Raw genomic sequence first — 21,148 nt, 5'->3', positions numbered from 1 at the left:
ATCCCTGGTAGCTGTTCCACCAGTGTGCGATTGGGTGAATGGGCAAATATTGTAAAATTGCTTAGAGTGCAGTTGAGTTCAGAAAAGAGCTCTACAAATATAGGACCATTTATATGTTTCTGTTGAAAAGTTTATTCCTTTTAACATGTGCAAATTACAGACACACATATATCTTCGCACACCCCTACTCACACACACAGATGCAGTGTTACTGCTGCACTGATTATTACGAAATGCAGTAGTTGCTCAGGATCTATTGGCACTATCTTCGAGCAGACATACAGTACAACTGAGTCCTCTTCATTCTGATTGCTGAAAAACACACACACACAAACACACACACACAACAAATTTACACAGCAGAGCAATATTACATTTTGTGGTTAATTTTTATTACAGTACTATACATGTGCTGGCTACATTCTTGTTTTTTTTTTTTTTTTAGATAAATTCACTCCAGGTAACCTGCTGGTTCTGTAAAGAAAGACATCGCTGTGGCAGGTGGTGATGTCACACTCAGATGGTTTTAAGTTAAATGTGATGCTGATCGTGTTTTTGTTTTGGAATGAACTTTGTTGCAGACTCATACCATATTCAGCCCCAGTAACTGTGAAGTCAAACGTCTGAAGTAAATGGTCAGAGAGGATCCATTGTTCTCGAGGATGGTGAATGAACACGACATCACAGCTTTATGTCATTGTGACACAATCATGAAACCTTTCCTGGAAAGGGGGGAAAAGTGCATTGATGCATGGTTAAAAAAAAAAATATCTGAGGTAGAAGCGTTTTCATAAATAAAAATAAACTATTCATGCTTAATACATTGCACTTGGTACATGCAGCTGCTGATGTCACTAACGAACAGGTAAAGGTGCTAAATGAGCAGGAACGTGGTGGATTTTGGTTTTCTCATTTGGAATTATGTATCCATGACATGTAGATAACCTCATGCTGGTACTGTGGATGTGAAGAAAGCTGTGGGTAATGGCAGGACATCACCTATAATCTACAGGCTGTGAGCTCTGCTCTTTTTTTAAACAACAGATATCAAACAAACAAGCACAGATGCTCCATTTTTTTAGAAAACTGCCACATAGAGCGATCATTAGTCCAAGTTTTCATCCTTTTTATCACAGAAATACTCCAACCACAGGGTTCCATCTCTCAGAATACAAATTGTTTGCAAAGGCTTTCCCCAAAGGCACTTTTTCGATGATCCATGCTCCAGTTAGGCACTCGGTCTGACTGGAAAAAAAAAGCAAATGTCCCTTAAATTGCTTGTTTTTCGGTTCCATCCTGTCATCTGTTTCTGTATCCTAAATATTTCCATGTTTGAGATCCAGCCCCTACAAAAAAGTGAATAATTTCTTGTTAGCCGTCAGTAGAACTCAATCAGATACTCTGGGTAAATCTGATTACTGTCAAAAATTACATAAATCTTTGGATTGGCCATATCGTCCACACAACTGTCATAAAAATTTGTGAAACTGGCATCCTTGGAAGGTGGTCTGCAGTACATGGGATGACCGACTGTGTATTCTCCAACAAGCACTCTGGCCAGGAACATGGTTTTATAGGGAGGCTCACTGGCAAATACTGGTGGGGCGAGTCCGTGTCTCTGCAGGGTAGTGTTGTGCTTCCCTGTGGTGTGACAGAATTTACTGGAGTATTTGGCATCTCGGGCAAAGTAGCTCCCTGCAAGAGAGGTGTTTAGGGGAAATGTTATAATCGACCCAACAACTGCAGTGAATTGTTTCATGAAGTTACATCACAACATAGAGGGCTCTCTACCTTTGCCATAGACATCGCCATGGCTTCCTGTCAGTCGCCAGTCAAAGTTAAATGTACATATAGCCTGTATGTTGCTGTGTCCTGTGCCATGAAACAGCATTCGCTCCTCAATATCCAATGTGCGCTTGACTTTTCGCAACTGTGTTTTCTTCCTTAGGGGAGAACCAAGGAATGACAACAACACAGAGCACTAATCGTCACTTTGTTAGCGGAGGAGTGCATTTTAAAGCTTCACAGGGATGTGCTCAAAACTACATTACTGATTTTCATGGACAACAACAAACCCACTGTATTTCTCGCACAATGCTTTATGAATTGCAAACTGTTGTGAATACATTTATGTACTACATTGAAAAAAACACCCAGATCACCTTGCAATCACAAAGTCTACCAAAGCAGAATCCTCTGCTAACCCAAAAGAACACTTTGGACACTATGCAGTCCACTTGTAAAAATAAAACAATTGTACACCTGCAGAAGAACTCCCATAAGTCAAGGTTTTGAATCCTCTGGATGGATTTGATTGGATGATCCATAGTCCTTTCATAAAGTCTGGCGACTTCTTTAAACTCATATGTGTCTCTGCCAAGTTGAATAAGCTGCAAAACACAATAACAGTCATATGGGTGAGTTGAAAAGTATGTAAACACATATAAAAGTATGTGTCAGTGCGGACGAGAATGGGACTGTTCTGGGGCAATCCATATATGAACCAAATTGAAGTGTATGTCACATTAGCATGTCTTATTTTAATCACCTGATAGGGCTCATCTGTATTAATTCTCTCCCAGTGACAGGGAACGGGCAGGGCAAGATTATCACAAATAAACCTGTAGAATAAGTGAAAGAGAGACTGTTAGAACAACAAAAGGCTGAGTGCATTGGTATTATGTTATTTTCATATAAAAAAGTCGCTATGATATGTAAGGCTGATGGAGAACCTCTTTACTCCTGGTTCTAGCTTTTTGGACTGTCTAAAATGCAGGGTCAGCAGCAGTGCAGCTCCCTTCAGAGCTACTAGGAATTTATGGTTTATCTCAAGGATTCCTGGGGCTGCCAGATGTTTGAATGCTGACCTTTCATTTAAAGGACAGTCTTCCCGGTCACAACCTCATCCTGACCCCTCTAAATTTCTGTTTAACATCCATTCTCTGCTAGACAGGAATGAATGATGATAAAAAAAAGTTCTCCAAATGTTGCCCAAATGTCATTTTAACCACAAAAACTTACCTGAAGCCTGTTGCAGAGTGGAGGGAGCGTTTGATTGGCCGCTGTTTTCCTGTTGTGACATTGATCTGTCTCATAACTGGCAACAAATTTAATAAAAATTGGAGGTACAGAAGATCATATTCATGTAAAATTTCTAAACTCAATTAAGATGAGATTAACTTTATTAATCCCAGCAGCGGGGAAATTCACCTATCACAGCTCACAGAGATAACATAAAGTGCAAAGGCAAAAAAAGTGTTCTTGCAGAAATATCTGTATAAATACTGTATGTTATTGTCTTCAATTACTTTCCTTCAAAAATCTTCAGGCTGAATATTCTCTATCTGATAAATTGTGGCTCTAGTTAGACTTGGACTGTGGTCTTTTATAATCATACCTGAGAAGTCCAGTCTGTACGTGTACTTGGCTGTGTAGAACTCCATAACACCACGTTGGTTTCTGTTGTAGCACTGCTCAATCTGAGCACTGGTCACAGAGCAGGCCGCGCTCGGATCGATCTGACAAGGAAATTATAAAACGATTCACAATTTATATAAATAACTGTTAGATGGAAGTCCTAGTGTCATGTTTAGGCCTGCAACTAATGGTCAGCCTGTTTTCATTATTGAATGGTACTGTTTTTAGAAGATTATGCCTATCATACTATCATAAAGATCATAATATTTTGGTTAATGGACCTCAGCATGAAACCTGTGAGTGCCACTGCACTCAGTAGGTTTTGGTTTAATTTGTACTAAAGGCAAGGTCAAAGGCAGGGAATACACAGAAGCAGGACTGCTAGAAAGTGTAATGTTATGTGTAAACTTGTCATGTCCTGCGAACTACCTCAAACATATGCCACACGCCACACTCGGCCAAGTAGAACCAGCACCAGTTGGGTTCTGAGGTGTCCATCTCCTCAATCTCAGTGGACTCCTCCTCTGATGATCTGATAGCTAACATAGCTAAATCTGAAATTAATAAGCGGAAACACGCGAACACACTTAAGCAAATCGCTACTAAAGTAAAGAAAAAATGGGGGCCAATGTGATTTTTATTCGATAGACAAACCTAACGTAAAGGAGATGTTTCTAAGCCATTTCATCATGTAAACAAATTCAAACAATACAGGAAATTGCCATATCGAGCTAGCTGTTTTTAGCGGCTGCGGCACCCGACTCTTCTCAATTTTACGGGTGTCTTACCAGCTCAGCCTGTCTCTAACTGGCTTCCAGCCCTTTAACGTATATAAATCCTTCCTGTATTATTAATACAGAACTAGGAACAGTATAAACTCGGAACAAGGACGTATAACTAACGCTACATGACATTTTCGTCTTTCTATGCGTTGTTTACATTTATTTCCTGAACTGCCACGCACTCAACGTCATTACCTCAACTTGACGTAACTCCTCCCTTTCCTCATGAATCACAGCTTCCCTGCGTTTGTTCTGGCAGGTACACAAGGCGTCTAGAAAATTAACGCTGTCATGAAAGTAGTTAAATTAGGATTAATTTGTTAATAAGAACCAAGTTTAATAAGACAAGTATATATATATATATATAATAAGAGTTTAACATTTGTTCGTGCTGTCAACCAAATAGCGAGCTTAACATCCAATCGAAAATTTTAATAAGAGGTAGGCTATTAATTGATCCATATTGATTTATAATATTACTGTAATTGAGTTGCTTTGGACGATGCTGTCAGGTGATGTCATTTTGGAAAAAAAGTATATCCATCTGTGGAGCACGGATTTCCAATGTAAACATACTTTCTTGTGTAGCTGCAGCAAATATGTGTGATTTGATCATAAAAAGTACATGGTGATTTGTAATGCTTTGCTGATTAGCCATGCAACCTCCGTTACAATATTAAAGTGCATCAGGTAGCTAATTACCCATATAAGATTCATAATGACAGTTACACAATAATATGTATTTTAAGTGTGTAACACTAGTTTTGTGTTATTTCTTCACTTTGTTAAAGGCTAATCAAATTTATATCACAACTTCTTTTGTTTAGTAACCATTTCAGTTTGCCCAGCATGTGATTGCCAATATGACAGTAATTATAGATCATTTTGTCTTTTGTGTCCTGTTGTTTGTTTGGCCCCTGATTATAAGCTTTAAAAGCAACAAGCCAAGTGAGTCCAGATGAATATTAGTCTCATCATAACAATGTTACACTGAATGAAAACATTTGTGTTTAATACTGTACATGATGTGGTCCACAAAAAATAATAATAAAAAAATATATAATAAGCCCCACAAATTAAGAAAATGTTACAGTAACATTTAGAGGGTTCTTTTGTTACTAAAAGCTGTTTATCATCAAAGTTCCTTTTCACAAGCCCAGATATTTATTGACCATTTTCTTTTTTCATGTTGGCAACAGGGGCCACACCCTGCAGGTATGCCTGCTGCTATTGTCACATATAACATTGTCTGTAACTTAGTAAAATGTATTATTTCATAACAGAATATATATGGACAACTAGACTATCCATCTGAAAAACAAAAATATATGCAAATTTTAAAATGAAGACAGGATCAGAGTCTGAGCTGACATTATACAATAACAACTCAAAACAACGTGTTATCTAATTATATCTCTGGAGTGGAGAATAAGTACATTCCTTTACTTTAATGGCTTAGCTTTATTTATTTGATAAAATAACAAAATGTTCTACTTCTTGCCAGTTGTTGAGCACTTGAGCTATAGTGGCAACTCCCTGTTGTGAATGAAAAGTGACTATTGTGCTCTGTAATCTGATCCTGGTCAAATGATTTCTGAAAAGATAAACTGAAAACCAGTGTGACTTCCAGTACGGTGACAGGAAAGACTGGTTGCACATCAATTAACCTGTGGTATCATTTTGACTAGACATACACAATTAGCTTTGTTAATGCTCTAAATTCATCCAAATATGTTAATTTCTTACTAATATGAATTGATACAGGTTTTAAGGCATTCTCTACAAATAATGGAGCTTGTGCCTATTTTTCTGAGACCAGACATATTTTTCTGAGATCAGAGGTATTTTTGAGAAACCTGGCGTATGTTTCACAGGCCTGATGTATTTTTCTGCACTGTAAACCTAAACTTAATAGTTAATTATTCTGTTTTGTATATACAGTGTCTTATTACTAAACCAAATGAGTTCTTTGTATTACTTGTCAACATTGTGCAGTGCAGTAATCATGATTAGCAAACATGAACGTGTTATGTTTCTGTCAGAGGGAGTGGGGCTCTTTTCGAAACTTAGTGTGTCTGGAGTCCTGTGTTCACAACCGCGTTTTGGACCGGTCGTATTTTATTGAACTGGTCAGATTTTCTTGGATGGGTCGTATTGTATTTGACCGGTCGTATTTTATTGGACCAGTCGTATTTTTTTGGCCTGATTGTATTTTATAGGACCAGTCATATCTTTCAGAGTCCAGTCGTATTTTTCTGAAACCAGTTGTATTGTTCTGAGACCAGGCATATTTTATTGGACTAGTCTTATTTTTCTTATTTTTTTATTGGATCAGTAGTATTTTATTCGACCAGCCGTACTTTATTGGACCAATCGTACTTTATTGGACCAGATGTATTTTTCTGAGTCCAGCTGTATTTTACTGAGACCAGTCGTATTTTAGTGGACCACTCATATTTTATTGGACCAGTCGTATTTTATTGGACCAGTCGTATTTTACTGGACCAGTCGTAATTTATTTGACCAGTCGTAATTTATTTGACCAGTCCTATTTTTCTGAGTCCAGTCATATTTTTCTGAGACCAATAATATTTTTCAGAGACCAGTCGTATTGTTTTGGACCAGTCATATTTTTCTGCTGGACAAGGCTGATAAATTATACATAATTTTGCGTCATCAGGTCACATGACCTGGAGGCCATTGAGCTTTGTCTATTTTTTTTCTTCTCTGTCAATTATTGAGTGAAAAAAACGGCTCCCAGCTCAGTGAGAACACTAGCCACCCAATCTCAAGCACCTCCGACGGTGTCAAATCTGACTTTTTAGGCGCTGCCTCTTATGGAGAGGGTGGATCTGTCAAATATCGAGCGTGAAACTGTCAAGCCCAGTGTTGACATTCAGAACAGTCAGCATCAACTTTTCATCTTTTTCACTTTTTCATTGTAATATCCACCAGGAAGTTCATTGCTATCTACTTGTTTTTCTTTTATTTTGGACTCCATAATAGAACCATTGTGTGTGTGTGTGTGTGTGTGTGTGTGTTATCATTCAGGATACGCCCCTCCTTAGAAAACCTCTTTTCTTCAGACTTGCTCAGTCAGTCGAGGATTTGTCAGTGGCCACTGCAAGCTCTAGGGTGAGTTGCATTAATTCAAATCTTTTTCGGGAATAAAAAAAAAGCAAACTACTTGAGTCATTAGTTCTTGTTTTTAGTTGGCTTGTTTTTACGATCATCATTAATTGCATTTGGGAGTTTGTTTTGTGAGACCTGTTCTTTTAAGCACTCAAATGTTCTGCAGTGTAAGCTATTCGGATATATAGGAGAACTATGAATTGTACTGTAAAGGCTGCATTTGGAAAACAGCTGCAGAGAACATGACATGACTTGATATTTAACTGGTGTTATAATATGTGTATACAACAGACTGAGAGAGCATGGCTGATCAAACAGCCAGAGGGGACCTTGGAAAAGAATCTGAGCCAGATAAAGAGGCTCCTGAGAGAGAGGTTGAGCCCAGAGAAAAATGGGCCAACAACATGGAGTTCATCCTCTCAATGGCAGGAGAAATCATTGGCCTTGGAAATGTTTGGCGATTCCCCTACCTCTGCTTCAAGAATGGAGGAGGTGAGGGACTGGGTTTGGTGCAGAGTTCTTGCTGACTGAAACATTAAATAGCTAATAAGTTGAATAAAAACAGTGTATCTTAAAAACCTGTGCCTGCCTTCACATGCTTGTTTACATGTCTTTACATGTTTTCCTCAAAAGTTTCTGAACTACCTACACATGACTTGTGTCTCTTTTCAGGTGTTTTCTTCATCCCTTACCTAGTGTTTCTGTTCTGCTGTGGCATCCCTGTATTCTTCCTTGAAACAGCGTTGGGCCAGTACACCAGTGAGGGTGGGGTCACTGCCTGGAGGAAGATATGCCCCATGTTTGAGGGTAAATAACCAGTACAGACAGCATTCTTACAAAGTTACACAAGAACCTGTTATTTTACATGCAGTAAATGTAAATTTGCCTTATGTTCTTTTTCTTACCGTCACTGTTATTTGAAAAATATAGCTGTTTGCAGTGTGGCACACTCAAAACATGTAAAATGTACAATTACATCTTTTTCACTCCCCCAAAACACAATGATCAGTATTCCTGTCAAGTATTCAACACTGCAATAGTTACTTTCTGAGACATGTTTTAGCAGACAGTTCACTTTTACTTCCACTACAGGGGTTTACAATAGTCATCTCTCAACATTAGCTGCCTTGTGCGTCCACTGCCAGACATATTTTCTCTATTATCTTAATCTCAAACAGGAAAGAGAATAAACGAAAAATAAATACAGGGAGTTTCTGCTGGTTTATTGCTCATAACAAGTGGCTGTTGTGTGAAATAAAAGTGAAATCTAAGACCATATGTACAGTATATGTCATTGTTAGGGAATGGGACCCAAACCAGTGCTTAGAAGCTGTAACTGGTGATTAATACAGAAGAAGACAGGAGCAAGAAACTGACTCAAAATAACTCACTTTCTCCTGCAGGGGTTGGGATAGCATCCCAAGTGATTGTGGTCTATTTAAACATCTACTACATTGTGGTGTTGGCTTGGGCTATCTTCTACCTGATTAACTCCTTCATAAGTCCTTTGCCCTGGTCCACATGTGACAACTGGTGGAACTCTGGTAAGGCACCCTCTAAGGACAGTCAGTGCTGACTTTTCAGTATTGAAAATAACAGACACACCTAAATTTCTTATTGTTTAACCTATTCTATACATTTCAACATATTTTGATGTGTGCACCTTTCTTCTCACCTTCATTCCTCTTTCATCAAGACTTATGTCACCGTCATCTTAGTATGTCTGGCAACCCCCATTTGCTTCGGGCTGACAACTGGTCGTCCCTAAACATCACAGTTTCTGACTACTCTGACAACTTCACTTACTTGTAAGTTGCACCTTTATTACTTAGCTCTAACCAATGGACTATAATTGAGTATTTTTGTGTGTGGAAACATCATATTGGGGTGATACATAAAAGGATTGATAAGAAAATAGGGGGCTAGTCTGGTAGTCTAGTCACCTAGATGTAGCAGTACTGAAATATTCCCATCTGTGTCTGTAACAAGCTTTTCACTGCTGGCTTGGGAAATGATAGAAACTAACTACTATGCAGTTTTGCCATGACATTGCATCTACTGGTAAATAATTCTGATTAAAAACCTGATTGAATAATTATACCGTAGTACTCTGTGTGAAACTATTTGGGTAGTCTGCATAGGAATTGATTTGACTGACATTATCTTGTATTTTCTCCAGCAATGAAACTGATCATTTGCTGATGATCAAGTCACCGGAGGAGGAGTTCTGGATGTGAGAAACACACACAATCATGCTTATATTCTTTATGGAGCATTCTTCCCATTCAGCTTGTATTTGGGTGGAGCAATATCAAAAGCTCTTTATGCTTCCCAAAAACCAAGAGACCATCTTTTGTGTGTTGAACGAGTTTGAGCATGTTAATAAAAGGTGAACAAGGGCCAACGGGGAAAACAAACTTTATTCATCTTCTAAATTTGAAAGAAAGCTGTTTGCCTGTCACATGATAATTCCTGATTTCCTGTGAGAGCACATACTGGGTAATCACATACCATACACGTCTGCCATGCGTGAAGAGACCAATGTGTGCTCTTTTTGGTGAAGTTCTTCCAATATAAACAGACGCCATCCAAAACAAACTGAAATCACTTTTAACATCTGCATGATGCAGATGCCTGATGCTGTTTGTTGTATATGAATAAATTGATATATAGCTTTGAAAACAAAACCATCACCAGGCTGAGTTTACTACTGTAGAAAAAAAGCTTTAAGAAAGATTGAAGAAACAAAGTGTTTGTATGCATTACACATTTGTCATTCTTAATGCTATTTTCAGAGCATGCGTGTGCTTATGTGTGTTTACATGTCCGATCTCTTCCTCACAGTAAACGCGTGTTAAGAATGTCAACTGACATGTCCCTGGGACAAGTTCACTGGGACCTCGCTCTGTGCCTCCTGGCTGCCTGGGTTATATGTTACTTCTGCATCTGGAAGGGAATCAAATCCACAGGAAAGGTGAGGACGCCTTTAGCATATACGATATTAGGTCGCAGCCCCTTAATGAGTCCATATGTCATCCCAGTAACAGACAGCAGACAAAGTTAGCAGCTACACAGTCACTATGTTGAGGCACTGAGCAGTAAGAGAGTGTTTGCTAAAAGGTCAGCATATGAACTTCTTTTGGGTTATGATAAAAAAAAAAAAAAATTCCCTTCTCACCCCTCTGGGTGGTGTGTGTGTTTTCCTCAATCTCGGGTCCTCTACCAGAGGCCTGGGAGGTTGAGGGTTCTTCGCAGTATCTTAGCTGTTCCTAGCACTGCGTTCTTCTGGACTGAGATCTCTGATGTTGTTCCTGGGATCTGTTGGAGCCACTCTCCCAGTTTGGGGGTCACAGCCCCGATGGTGCCGATTACCACGGGGACACTGTTGCTTTTACCTTCCACATCTTTTCTAGTTCTTCTTTGAGCCCTTGGTATTTCTCAAGCTTCTCATGTCCCTTCTTTCTGATGTTGCTATCACCTGGGATTACTACATCTACCACTATGGCCTTCTTCTGCTGTTTGTCCACCACTACTATGGTTAGCCATCACCAGTTTGTCGGTCTGTATCTGGAATATATACAGATGATCCGACCAGGGCATCACCAGTGTGGGCCCTTAGGCAAGGTCCTTAGCGCTACTAGTCTACCTCAGTACAAATGAGTGATAGAAATACTGGAGTCATACCGGCTCGGACGTCACCCGGGTCAACAAGGTCCGCGTCAGGTGCTAGGGGACCAGGGCAACCTGATGAGAAATGGGCTACTGGAACAAGACACTCGTGGACAAGGGCTGATAACAGAGAATTGTTGGAGTGCTACTACATGAGTAACCCCAGCGATAGGGGCTACATGAAGAGGATGTGGGACCTATGGAAACTCCGAAACCCACCATCCACTCTAGGGCCAAAGCATCTAGTAGCTCAGTGTTTCAACATCCGCAAACGGCAGCTGCTATCACAACTAGAGATTGAAGAAATACAACACAAATGCTACGGCAAGGGGGAGCCAGGACGCCAGGTCAGGGGGGAAACAACATCACCCCCACCCGAGATTGGGTATCAAGCCCCAATGACAAGCCTCGACACGCTCAACACAAGAGCAGCTGACCTGAGAGTGAGGATCGTAGGCAAGATGGACACCTGGAACCTCCGCAGCCGGTTACCAAGACTAAGTGAAGTACTCTCTGAAAGTCTACTAGAAGATGTGAATGCAGCATTACAAACAATCCCCACTGTGACCATCACCGAGACCAACAAGCTGATATACACCACGGCAACAGTGATCCTTGAGATGCTTGGCCACAAAATACATTCCACCACCAAGGAGCAGTACCCTGCATGGAGAAGGAGGTTAGAGGCAAAAATAAGGGCAACACAGAGAGAAGTTAGCCAACTATCAGAACTGCAGAGAAGGGGGATGAAGTTGGGTAAGAAATACAGCAGGCTGTCCACACCAGAGGCCCTGGAGACTGCCAAACAACGACTCACAGCCCTGGCCACACGCCTGAAGAGGTACACCAGAGAAATAGAAGCCCGGAGAATAAACAGGATGTTCTCCACCAAACCATCCAAAGTGTACTCTCAGTGGGGGGGCAGTAACACGAGAGCTGACCCACCAAGGCTTGAGACTGAACAATACTGGAAAACATATGGGAGAGGGAGGCATCACATAACACCAATGCCCAGTGGCTGGCAGACCTGAGAGCAGACTACAGCAACCTCCCTGAACAGGAACCAGTAACCATCGCAACTGCAGATGTCCGAGAAAGGGTCTCAAACATGAAGAACTGGACAGCACCGGGGCCTGACATGATCCACAACTACTGGCTAAAGAAGCTAACTGCCCTCCATGAGCGCCTGGCAGATCAAATGAACCAGCTGCTAATGGATGGGACTCACCCAGAGTGGCTAACTGAAGGCAGGACAGTCCTGATCCTGAAGGACCCCCAGAAGGGAGCAGTCCCATCCAACTATCGTCCGATAACCTGCCTCTGCACAACATGGAAGCTCCTGTCGGGCATCATAGCGGCTAAAATGAGTAGGCACATGGCTCAATACATGAGCAGGGCCCAGAAAGGGATGGGCAAGGACACCAGGGGAGCAAAACACCAACTACTGGTGGATAAAGCGGTCGCTCGAGACTGTAAGACCAGGCAGACCAACCTGTGCACCGCATGGATTGACTACAAGAAAACCTACGACTCAATGCCTCACACATGGATCCTGGAATGCCTGGAGCTGTACAACATCAATAGGACCCTAAGAACCTTCATAAGGAACTCAATGGGGCTGTGGAAAACAACCCTAGTAGCCAACTCAAGCCGATAGCACAAGTCTCCATCAAGTGCGGCATCTACCAAGGAGATGCTCTGTCCCCGCTGCTGTTCTGCAAAGGCCTGAACCCCCTCAGCCAGATCATCGCTAAGACGGGCTTTGGATACCGACTGCGAAATGGGGCAACCATCAGCCACCTCCTGTACATGGATGACATCAAGCTGTATGCCAGGACTGAGCGAGACATCGACTCACTGATCCACACCACCAGGATATACAGCAACGACATTGGAATGTCATTCGGACTGGACAAGTGTGGTCGAATGATAGCGAAGAGAGGAAAGGTTGTCAGGACTGAAGGAGTTGAACTCCCAGAAGGCAGCATAGCGGATGTTGAGGGGAGCTACAAGTACCTTGGAATCCCACAGGCAAATGGGAACCAAGAAGAAGCCGCAAGGAAAGCAGCCACAGCCAAATACCTACAGAGAGTAAGGCAAGTCCTAAGAAGTCAGCTAAATGGGAAGAACAAGGTCCAAGCCATCAACACCTACGCCCTGCCGGTCATCAGATACCCCGCTGGCATAATAAGCTGGCCAAAAGAGGACATAGAAGCCACTGATGTCAAGACAAGGAAGCTCTTCACAATGCATGGAGGACTTCACCCCAAATCCAGCATCCTGAGACTGTACGCTAAGAGGAAGGAAGGAGGCCGGGGACTGGTGAGCGTCAGAGCCACCATCCAAGATGAAACAGCCAAGATCCATGAGTACATCAGGAAGATGGCCCCAAGCGATGGAATACTTAGTGAATATCTCAGGCAACAGAAGCCCGATGCAGAGGAAGAAGAGCAAGAACCGTCATGGCAGGACAAACCCCTGCACGGCATGTACCACCGACAGATACAAGAAGTGGCTGATATCGAAAAGTCCTACCGGTGGCTGGAAAAGCTGGACTGAAAGACAGCACAGAGGCACTGATCGTAGCAGCACAAGAACAGGCCCTGAGCACAAGATCAATAGAGGCCGGGGTCTACCACACCAGGCAGGACCCCAGGTGCAGGCTGTGCAAAGATGCCCCTGAGACAATCCATCACATAACAGCAGGTTGTAAGATGCTAGCAGGCAGGGCGTACATGGAACGCCATAACCAAGTGGCCAGCATAGTGTACAGGAACATCTGTGCCGAGTATGGGCTGGAGGTCCCAAGGTCAAAATGGGACACACCTCCAAAGGTGAGGGAGAATGACCGAGCTAAGATACTGTGGGACTTCCAGATACAGACCAACAAACAGGTGATGGCTAACCAACCGGACATAGTAGTGGTGGACAAATAGCAGAAGAAAGCCGTAATGGTAGATGCAGCGATCCCAAGTGACAGCAACATCAGAAAGAAGGAACATGAGAAGCTGGAGAAATACCAAGGGCTCAAAGAAGAGCTAGAAAAGATGTGGAAGGTGAAGGCAACAGTGGTCCCCGTGGTAATTGGCACCCTCGGGGCTGTGACCCCCAAACTGGGAGAGTGGCTCCAACAGATCCCAGGAACAACATCAGAGATCTCAGTCCAGAAGAGCGCAGTGCTAGGAACAGCTAAGATACTGCGAAGAACCCTCAAACTCCCAGGCCTCTGGTAGAGGACCTGAGATTGAGGAAGACACACACACCACCCATAGGGGTGAGAAGGAAATTTTTTTTTTATATATATATAGTTTACATGTGTGCTTTCATACTTGCTGTATGATGTATGAAACCACATCATGTTCCTGTACACCTTTGTGTTTTTAGGTGGTGTACTTCACTGCTACATTCCCCTATGTAATGCTGATCATCCTCTTCTTCCGTGGAGTGACACTACCAGGAGCTGGAGAGGGCTTGAAGTATTACCTGACCCCTGACTTCAGCAAGATCTCTGACCCAGATGTAAGAAGAAGTTTTTAACACAATGCATCGTGCAGGTGTTTCGTTGCTGTCTGTAATTTAGTATGTGGCTGTAAAATCAGTGAATGCAGAAAGAGTCAGTGCTTATTGCAACACAGAGCATTGGCCTCAAAACCAAACGCATCATTTTATTGCTCTTCTGTGTGTTAGATTCCAATTTGCTCTAACAGGGTAAATACAGTCCTGTTATCCTCACCTTATCTCTTTTTTTCTTTGCTTTGACACTTTGACACACTGTTTTTTTTCCAAGGTCTTTCCAAAGAAAACATTCCCCTTAAATATACGGTAACATCACCAATCATTATCACACATCTCTGGTGATCTTGAGGAGATATTTAGCTTATAAACAGTCAGCATAACCTGCTATCAGGTGACACCAACATCAGAAATTTAATTTTATTTTACATAAAAATTCAACATGCTGTATTCTAATCTGACTAGGTTGGCATGTTGTCCTATGGGATATGTCAATATAAAAATAATATGGACCTAATACATTGAGAAAATTGGAACAGAGGTCTGACTGTCAGATTTTGTCTGTATAACGAGCGGGCAGCTATGGGGGCCTAGGACACAACAGTTTCCTCTTTGTTCAGTGTCATTTGTGAAAATCATTTGCCACAGACTGAGAATTCCATTTCTGACCAGAGGTTGGATACAAGTCAGACCCACCCTGTGGCTAAACTAAGGGCCTGTTTATTGCTTTGGAGCTTTGCCAGTCCTGTCTTTTATTGGCAGAGACTGACAGCACTGTGGTGATTGTAATGTTAACCAGATGCTGTCAGAACAAGGGCTTGTAGACAGACAGTCATGTAAACAAATCTGCCTACACCCACAGAATTACACACACACTTATAGTGCACACTCACTCACTCACAATCGCACTGAAACAAAAAATATCTGAGATAAACACAGTAAATGTATTATTAATGATGCTGGTATAAAGCAAGGCTGTTCATTTAATGGAAAATATAATGTATGATCTAGGTTATTTCAACAATGTCACATCATTGCATATGTGGCTGTGAAATGTTTCTCTCCAGGTATGGCGCGATGCAGGGACTCAGGTGTTCTTTTCCTACGCGGTGTGTCAAGGAGTGCTGACTGCTCTGGGAAGCTACAACAAATACAACAACAACTGCTACAGGTCAGCGTCCTTTGTCACAGACACGTGTTGTGCTCTCGCATTCACTTTACTTTTCCATTCTGACAGTGCAGGCTTGTCATCTTGTTCTGTTGTAGGGATTGCCTGGCGCTTTGTTGTCTTAACAGTGCAACCAGTATCTTTGCTGGTTTTGCTGTGTTTTCAGTGCTGGGGTTCATGGCTCAAGACCTCGGCTTATCAATGCAAGAAGTTGCTGCTAGTGGTGAGTTGTTGCTGTATTCATTTTTTTTTTTTTTTTTTTACTGCACTGTGGCTTTAATCCTGGCAGTGGTGACAACAACCAATCTCCACAAGATGGCATCTTATGTTTAGAGACAGCTGAAAGGTTTTCACTTTTCAGTTGCTGTGGTCAATGGTATTCTCTTAAAAAATGATGCTGATCTTCTCCTACACTCCTTTTTCATGTTTTATTGCTATTTGTTCCATTTTATGTTGTTTATCTCTTGTCTAATCCTCTGTATAGCTTTGTTTCTGCTTTTAAATCCTCTTTGGGACAGTACCATGGGAAAGTGCTATACAATTATAAGATGTGAATTAGAAATTAAAGTTAATTAATTAATAATTTATTGGCTTGTTAAAACAGTGATTTCCAACCTGGGTGTTGGGGCCCCTCAGAGGGCCACAGGAAAAAGGGCCCCATCTGCTGTGGGGTCAGCAGATCATAATATGATGTAAAAAATATCTTCCTCAAAAATATATGTTTATTTCTTTCTGAGTTTATACTTTTTATGAAATGCTGGTGTCTTTCACCACTTCAATAATCACAGGGGGGAAAAAAGTCACTTACTTTAATCACAAGCTATTACCCAGATGGAGATTCAGAAGTAGACCCTTCTTCATTTTTCAGGGATCCCAAGCTGAAAATACATTTATACATCCATACATTTATTTGCTTTCTGCAGGTCCTGGACTGGCCTTTATAGTCTATCCTAGGGCGCTGTCATTGCTTCCTGGTTCATCCTTCTGGGCTGTGCTTTTCTTCTTGATGATCCTCTTACTGGGCCTAGACAGTCAGGTACCATAGATAGTATATCCATGTACTGTATATATCTGTACCAACATCATATTCCACTTACAGATGAGCTAATTGTCAGCTCTGTGCTTAAAGTTTGTGTGTGTGGAGAGTCTGGCCACAGCTCTCACAGACCTGTTCCCACGTCAGCTGAGGAGGCCTGGAGCCAGAGAGATACTGGTTCTGGTCATCGCTGCCATCTGCTTCCTACTGGGGCTCCCACTCATCACTGAGGTAAGAGGAAGGCATATGGCAAATGCTATAATGAAAGAGAAGATGCCCTAAGAGTAAGGCAGATAATGGTAACAATTATAATAATCAATTAGCTGTTTTAGGGGTGAAGCTTAACTTAATTGTCAAGTGGTAGGTAGAAGTACATCTGCAGAGCTGTGCATAAATAGTAGATTTATATGCTGTGCTAGCTGAGTAAAAAATCTTAGTTTAGCACTGGAACAGGATACCAGACTCAAAGATTGTGCCCACTCACGCCAGTGAAAATTATTCTCCTGGTGCATGAGCCAGAAAAAGTTTTCTTGCTGTACCTTAGAACCAGCTTCTGCATTCTGTGGACGTATTAAGGAGAACCGGATACTAGATGGTGCCCAGTTCTTTCCTATGGGGACTGCTCACCAGCACATACTTCGAATTCCTTAGTGCTTCCGGATTACAGCCATAAAACTTAGCCAGATGTTCAGCTCAGAGGAGCTTTATGTTTAGATGATGAAATGAAAACAGAACTCACTTTTCTACGCTCTGTTGACAGCTCAGTGGTGTATATCGTATCCAGCTCACTTAATACATCCATGGTACAGCCCCACAGAACAGAAATTGTTTATTAGTTATATCTGCAATGGAGAGATGTTAGAATACAGTTCCTTTCTTTTTCAGGGTGGCATAATCATCTTCCAGCTGGTTGACACCTACGGGCCCAGTGGAACCAGTCTTCTCATCATTGCCTGTTTTGAGACTGTTGTCATTGCCTGGGTATACGGTAAGTCACGTCTAAAAAGTTTCTGAAAGTTAGTTTGCATTAAGCTACATTAAATGTGTTCTAAATCAGTGTGGTGGCAGTCTTTGGTTTGGCTCGGTTGTTTTTATCTAGTGTATTGCATTCACAGTAGCTACCAAAAGGAACTTGATTAGGTTTTCCCCCTCTTACACAGTTCTGACTGCAGTATTTTAAAAACACATGTGATGGTCATAGGTATCAACAGGAAAATAGCTGTTTCATTATGATATTTCATTCAGTGCCTTGGATGAACGTAGAGTGATGAAAAAGGTTGTCTAAGGAGTGAAGGTTTGTCTGAATGTGAACCCAATGTGAAACTATCAGCACTTTCTGCTCTCAAATCAAAGTGTCTTCCTGTTTATTCTCTCTATATATGCATATATACAGTATATACTGTATATATACAATGTATTAATGTATCAAGATTGTCCATTAGTTTCATTTTCTTAACCCAGTCATTTTCTGCTGTCATTTTAGTCTAACCATCTGAGCTCTCACCACTTCCTATAGCATCATTAACAGCAGTATTACTGGCTAAGTCATCTTAATTTGTTAAACTGACGTTTTATAAGTTGCAGGAGCATATTCCTTAGAAATGGTCTCACAAATGTCCAGGTCTTGTATATTATATATATTGTATGTTCGGTCTTTTCTGCCTTTTCAGTTTCTGCCTCACGCAAATTTAAATGAGGCCGCTCTTTTCCCCCCTCTGCTAAGATCTAGTTAGTTTCAGGGTTGATTGCTGTATTATTTATGGAGATGCATCTGGTTTCCTAAATAATTTTAGCAACTTATTCTGCTATTATGCAGAACAAGTTATTCTGCTATTATGCATTTGCAAAAATCAGTGTGTGGATGTTGCTCCATCAACCAGATTATACACTTTATCGTTCTCATTTCAGTCTCCCCGCTGTTTTGTAATGCCTCCCCTTCTTCCTTAAGTTCTTCTCTTCTCCTTCTCTAATTGGCAGATCAAGGTGAGCAGCTTTCTCATCTTCATCTCCCATTTCATTCCCCGCTCGTCCTCATCAGCTCCTCGCTCGCTCAGTCTCACCAGTCCTCTCCTCATTTAAACCACACGATTTGTAATGAGATTCATTTTGAGTTGCATTTTCCTGTGTACCTGCTTTTAGTTGATTGGATGGTTGTTCCTCCTCGTTGACCTCCTCCTCTTCACTAACAGCTTGCTTATCCTGCACAGTTTACTGAAACATCCCTTTACATGTTAACCAACGATAAAAGTGTGTTATATAACATCCTGGTTCCCTTCTATACATAATGAAAGATCCTAAATACAGTTATGTATTATTAATATAAATGCTGTATTTCTAAAAGCATTGCTACACGTAAGATTGGTGGTGCTTAAATGAGAATTGTTCTTTGAATAATCTTGTATACTGTGTATGAATATTTATGAAGTACACAGAACCTGTGCAATTTTAGAGTGTTTACATGAGACCAAGATGTCACTGTTTTTTCAGCGAATGCTTACTTTAAAAATAGAATCTATTTTCTTTTGATTGACTAACACCTCTCATCCATGACTTCACAGGTGCGGACCGTTTCTATGACAACATTGAGGACATGATAGGGTATCGGCCATTCCCTGTGCTAAAGTACTGCTGGTTATTCGTCACGCCGCTCATCTGTGTGGTGAGTTCACGCATTTGGGTTACGCATCTCTTACGTGTTTCATCTACTTGGCGCCTCCGTCGTTCTTGCACACTGACTCTCTGTTTTAATGTCTGTTTTCTCTAATGCTTTCATTTGTATTCATTATTTTTTTTATTGCTTCTGAGCACAGATCTTTTGCTGCCCTTCATTACTTCGTATCTTTGCTTCTTTCTGCTGCCTCCTCTCCTTGCCTTTCATCTTTGCTGAGTGTTACACATATTTCATTTTGCCACATCAGTTATTATCCTGCAGCTCACATACAGGGGAAAAAGAGGACAGGCTGCTGCCTTTACCTGAAAATGTGGACTCATCTGTTTTAAAACACACTTCACTGCAGAAATAATCAGAGCAAGGCCAGAAAGTACAGTAGATCACATGCAGTATATGAACAGCTGATCTTTATGTATCATCAGAGCTGTGTATTACTTTATAGTTTTGTGAAGTTTCTTTCTTGTAACACTACCGTGCACTGAAGCTCTAATATAAGATTTAAAGCTGCGTAAATTTCTGTACCAACACAATCTTTGGTTTCACTACCTGCTCTGCACCAGTGTTTCCCTTGGTTGGGGGGGAAACCAAATCACAGCTAAAGGACAGTGAACTTTACGTGGACAAACACATGACTCCCAAAAAGTTTAACTGATGTTCTGTATCTTTTAGAGGCGTGAATGGGAAAATGTATTTTTTCTACAAAAATTAAAGGAAGGTTCTTAACAGAAACAGCTTTGCACATTTGTCTTTTCCTAGTTAGCTAGTTGAAAATGTTTTAAACCTTTTTTTTTTAACCACGACACCCACCTCTACACTTGTTTTACTGTTCACCCTCTAACTTGACCATTTCCTGCTCCCTAGATCACACTGCTGTATGACCTCTCACAAACACGTCCTCTTGTGGTTTATGGTCACAAACTCAGCACCTGGGGCAACACAGTGGGCACTCTACTTATCATCGCACCACTTATATGCATCCCAGCATTCATTTTGGTCTCACTGTGCAGGGTGAGTTAACCCAGAACTTGTATTTGATCAGATTTTCACAGCACATACAATTATTGAGTGAAATGTATTTGACTACATTTCAGTTGCATTTTCCTCCAACAATTCAGAATCCACAAAACAGGACTACACCATCCAGTGATCTGCGTCAGGCTCGACCAGACAAGCCAGTGCTCAAACTGGGCAAACGCATCATCTTCAAGGCACAGAGGCCACCAGTCAAGAACATGGATGAAGGAATTGAGAAGATGCTGATGGAGGACAGCAGCAGCGTTTGATTTTTAACGACACTTACAGATCAGCAGGAAATTATGATGCATTCATGCCATCATTTAATTGTGTTAAACTGAGAGAACAAAAATCATATTCAAACTGTTCTAAATGTTTACATTTCTCATATGTCAGGGAGATTCTATTCAGGTTTTTTTTATTTGTAAATACATTGGTCTTAAATCTATTAGCTTTTGTAATGAATAAACCTAAAACGCATGCATTTTATTTTCTTTTTAAAACCTGGAGCCTGTGTCAGGGATTTTTCTTGTAGTGGTTAATATAGACTCGGAGATGTGACGTTGGCTACAGTGATCTGCTAAGCCTACTTCTTCTTCATGCTCCAGATGTGTAGTTTTCATCGCTAACCTCAATGATTTTGTTTGAGAATGTGCATAATATTTTTCAGTTATTTGTGTTTATATGTTGTCCAGACAATGGTGATAAACAATGTTAATACAATGAAAATATAATTATACTAAATA

The 21,148-nt window shown here is 41.1% G+C and overlaps 2 protein-coding genes across 9 annotated transcripts; one reads left to right on the top strand and one right to left on the bottom strand.

The window, feature by feature from the left end:
• Positions 1–116: 116 nt before the first annotated feature.
• LOC113142225 (protein mono-ADP-ribosyltransferase PARP11-like) lies at positions 117–4,383 on the bottom strand. 7 transcript variants are annotated; one of them, XR_003296927.1, is made up of 10 exons: positions 4,072–4,383; positions 3,847–3,971; positions 3,398–3,518; positions 3,022–3,097; positions 2,549–2,621; positions 2,263–2,390; positions 1,792–1,943; positions 1,588–1,695; positions 590–722; positions 117–312 (listed from the first exon to the last, which is right to left on the bottom strand). XR_003296927.1 is itself a non-coding variant. In XM_026327135.1 (9 exons), the coding sequence occupies exons 1-9, from the start codon at positions 4,106–4,108 to the stop codon at positions 1,300–1,302; spliced, it is 867 nt and encodes a 288-aa protein (XP_026182920.1). In that variant the 5' UTR covers positions 4,109–4,383; the 3' UTR covers positions 371–1,299. The 7 variants fall into 7 exon arrangements, 5 of the variants coding, with proteins under 5 accessions (XP_026182920.1, XP_026182921.1, XP_026182917.1 ...); XR_003296926.1 differs by having other exon boundaries at positions 297–312; positions 590–1,695; XM_026327135.1 differs by lacking the exon at positions 117–312 and having other exon boundaries at positions 371–1,346.
• Positions 4,384–6,964: 2,581 nt separating this feature from the next.
• Positions 6,965–21,148, top strand: LOC113141838 (sodium- and chloride-dependent GABA transporter 2-like). 2 transcript variants are annotated; one of them, XM_026326436.1, is made up of 17 exons: positions 6,965–7,103; positions 7,251–7,334; positions 7,623–7,823; positions 8,004–8,138; positions 8,735–8,875; positions 9,028–9,139; positions 9,511–9,564; positions 10,176–10,305; positions 14,385–14,519; positions 15,581–15,684; positions 15,780–15,904; positions 16,605–16,717; positions 16,811–16,948; positions 17,603–17,705; positions 19,276–19,376; positions 20,250–20,396; positions 20,504–21,148. In XM_026326436.1, the coding sequence occupies exons 3-17, from the start codon at positions 7,634–7,636 to the stop codon at positions 20,669–20,671; spliced, it is 1,896 nt and encodes a 631-aa protein (XP_026182221.1). In that variant the 5' UTR covers positions 6,965–7,103; positions 7,251–7,334; positions 7,623–7,633; the 3' UTR covers positions 20,672–21,148. The 2 variants fall into 2 exon arrangements, with proteins under 2 accessions (XP_026182221.1, XP_026182222.1); XM_026326437.1 differs by having other exon boundaries at positions 7,004–7,334.

This window comes from Mastacembelus armatus, chromosome 23 (genome assembly GCF_900324485.2).
Source record: "Mastacembelus armatus chromosome 23, fMasArm1.2, whole genome shotgun sequence".
NCBI classification, from domain to species: domain Eukaryota; kingdom Metazoa; phylum Chordata; class Actinopteri; order Synbranchiformes; family Mastacembelidae; genus Mastacembelus; species Mastacembelus armatus.
The sequence above is the reverse complement of the archived record's forward strand: the minus strand, read 5'-3'. Positions and strand labels throughout refer to the sequence as shown.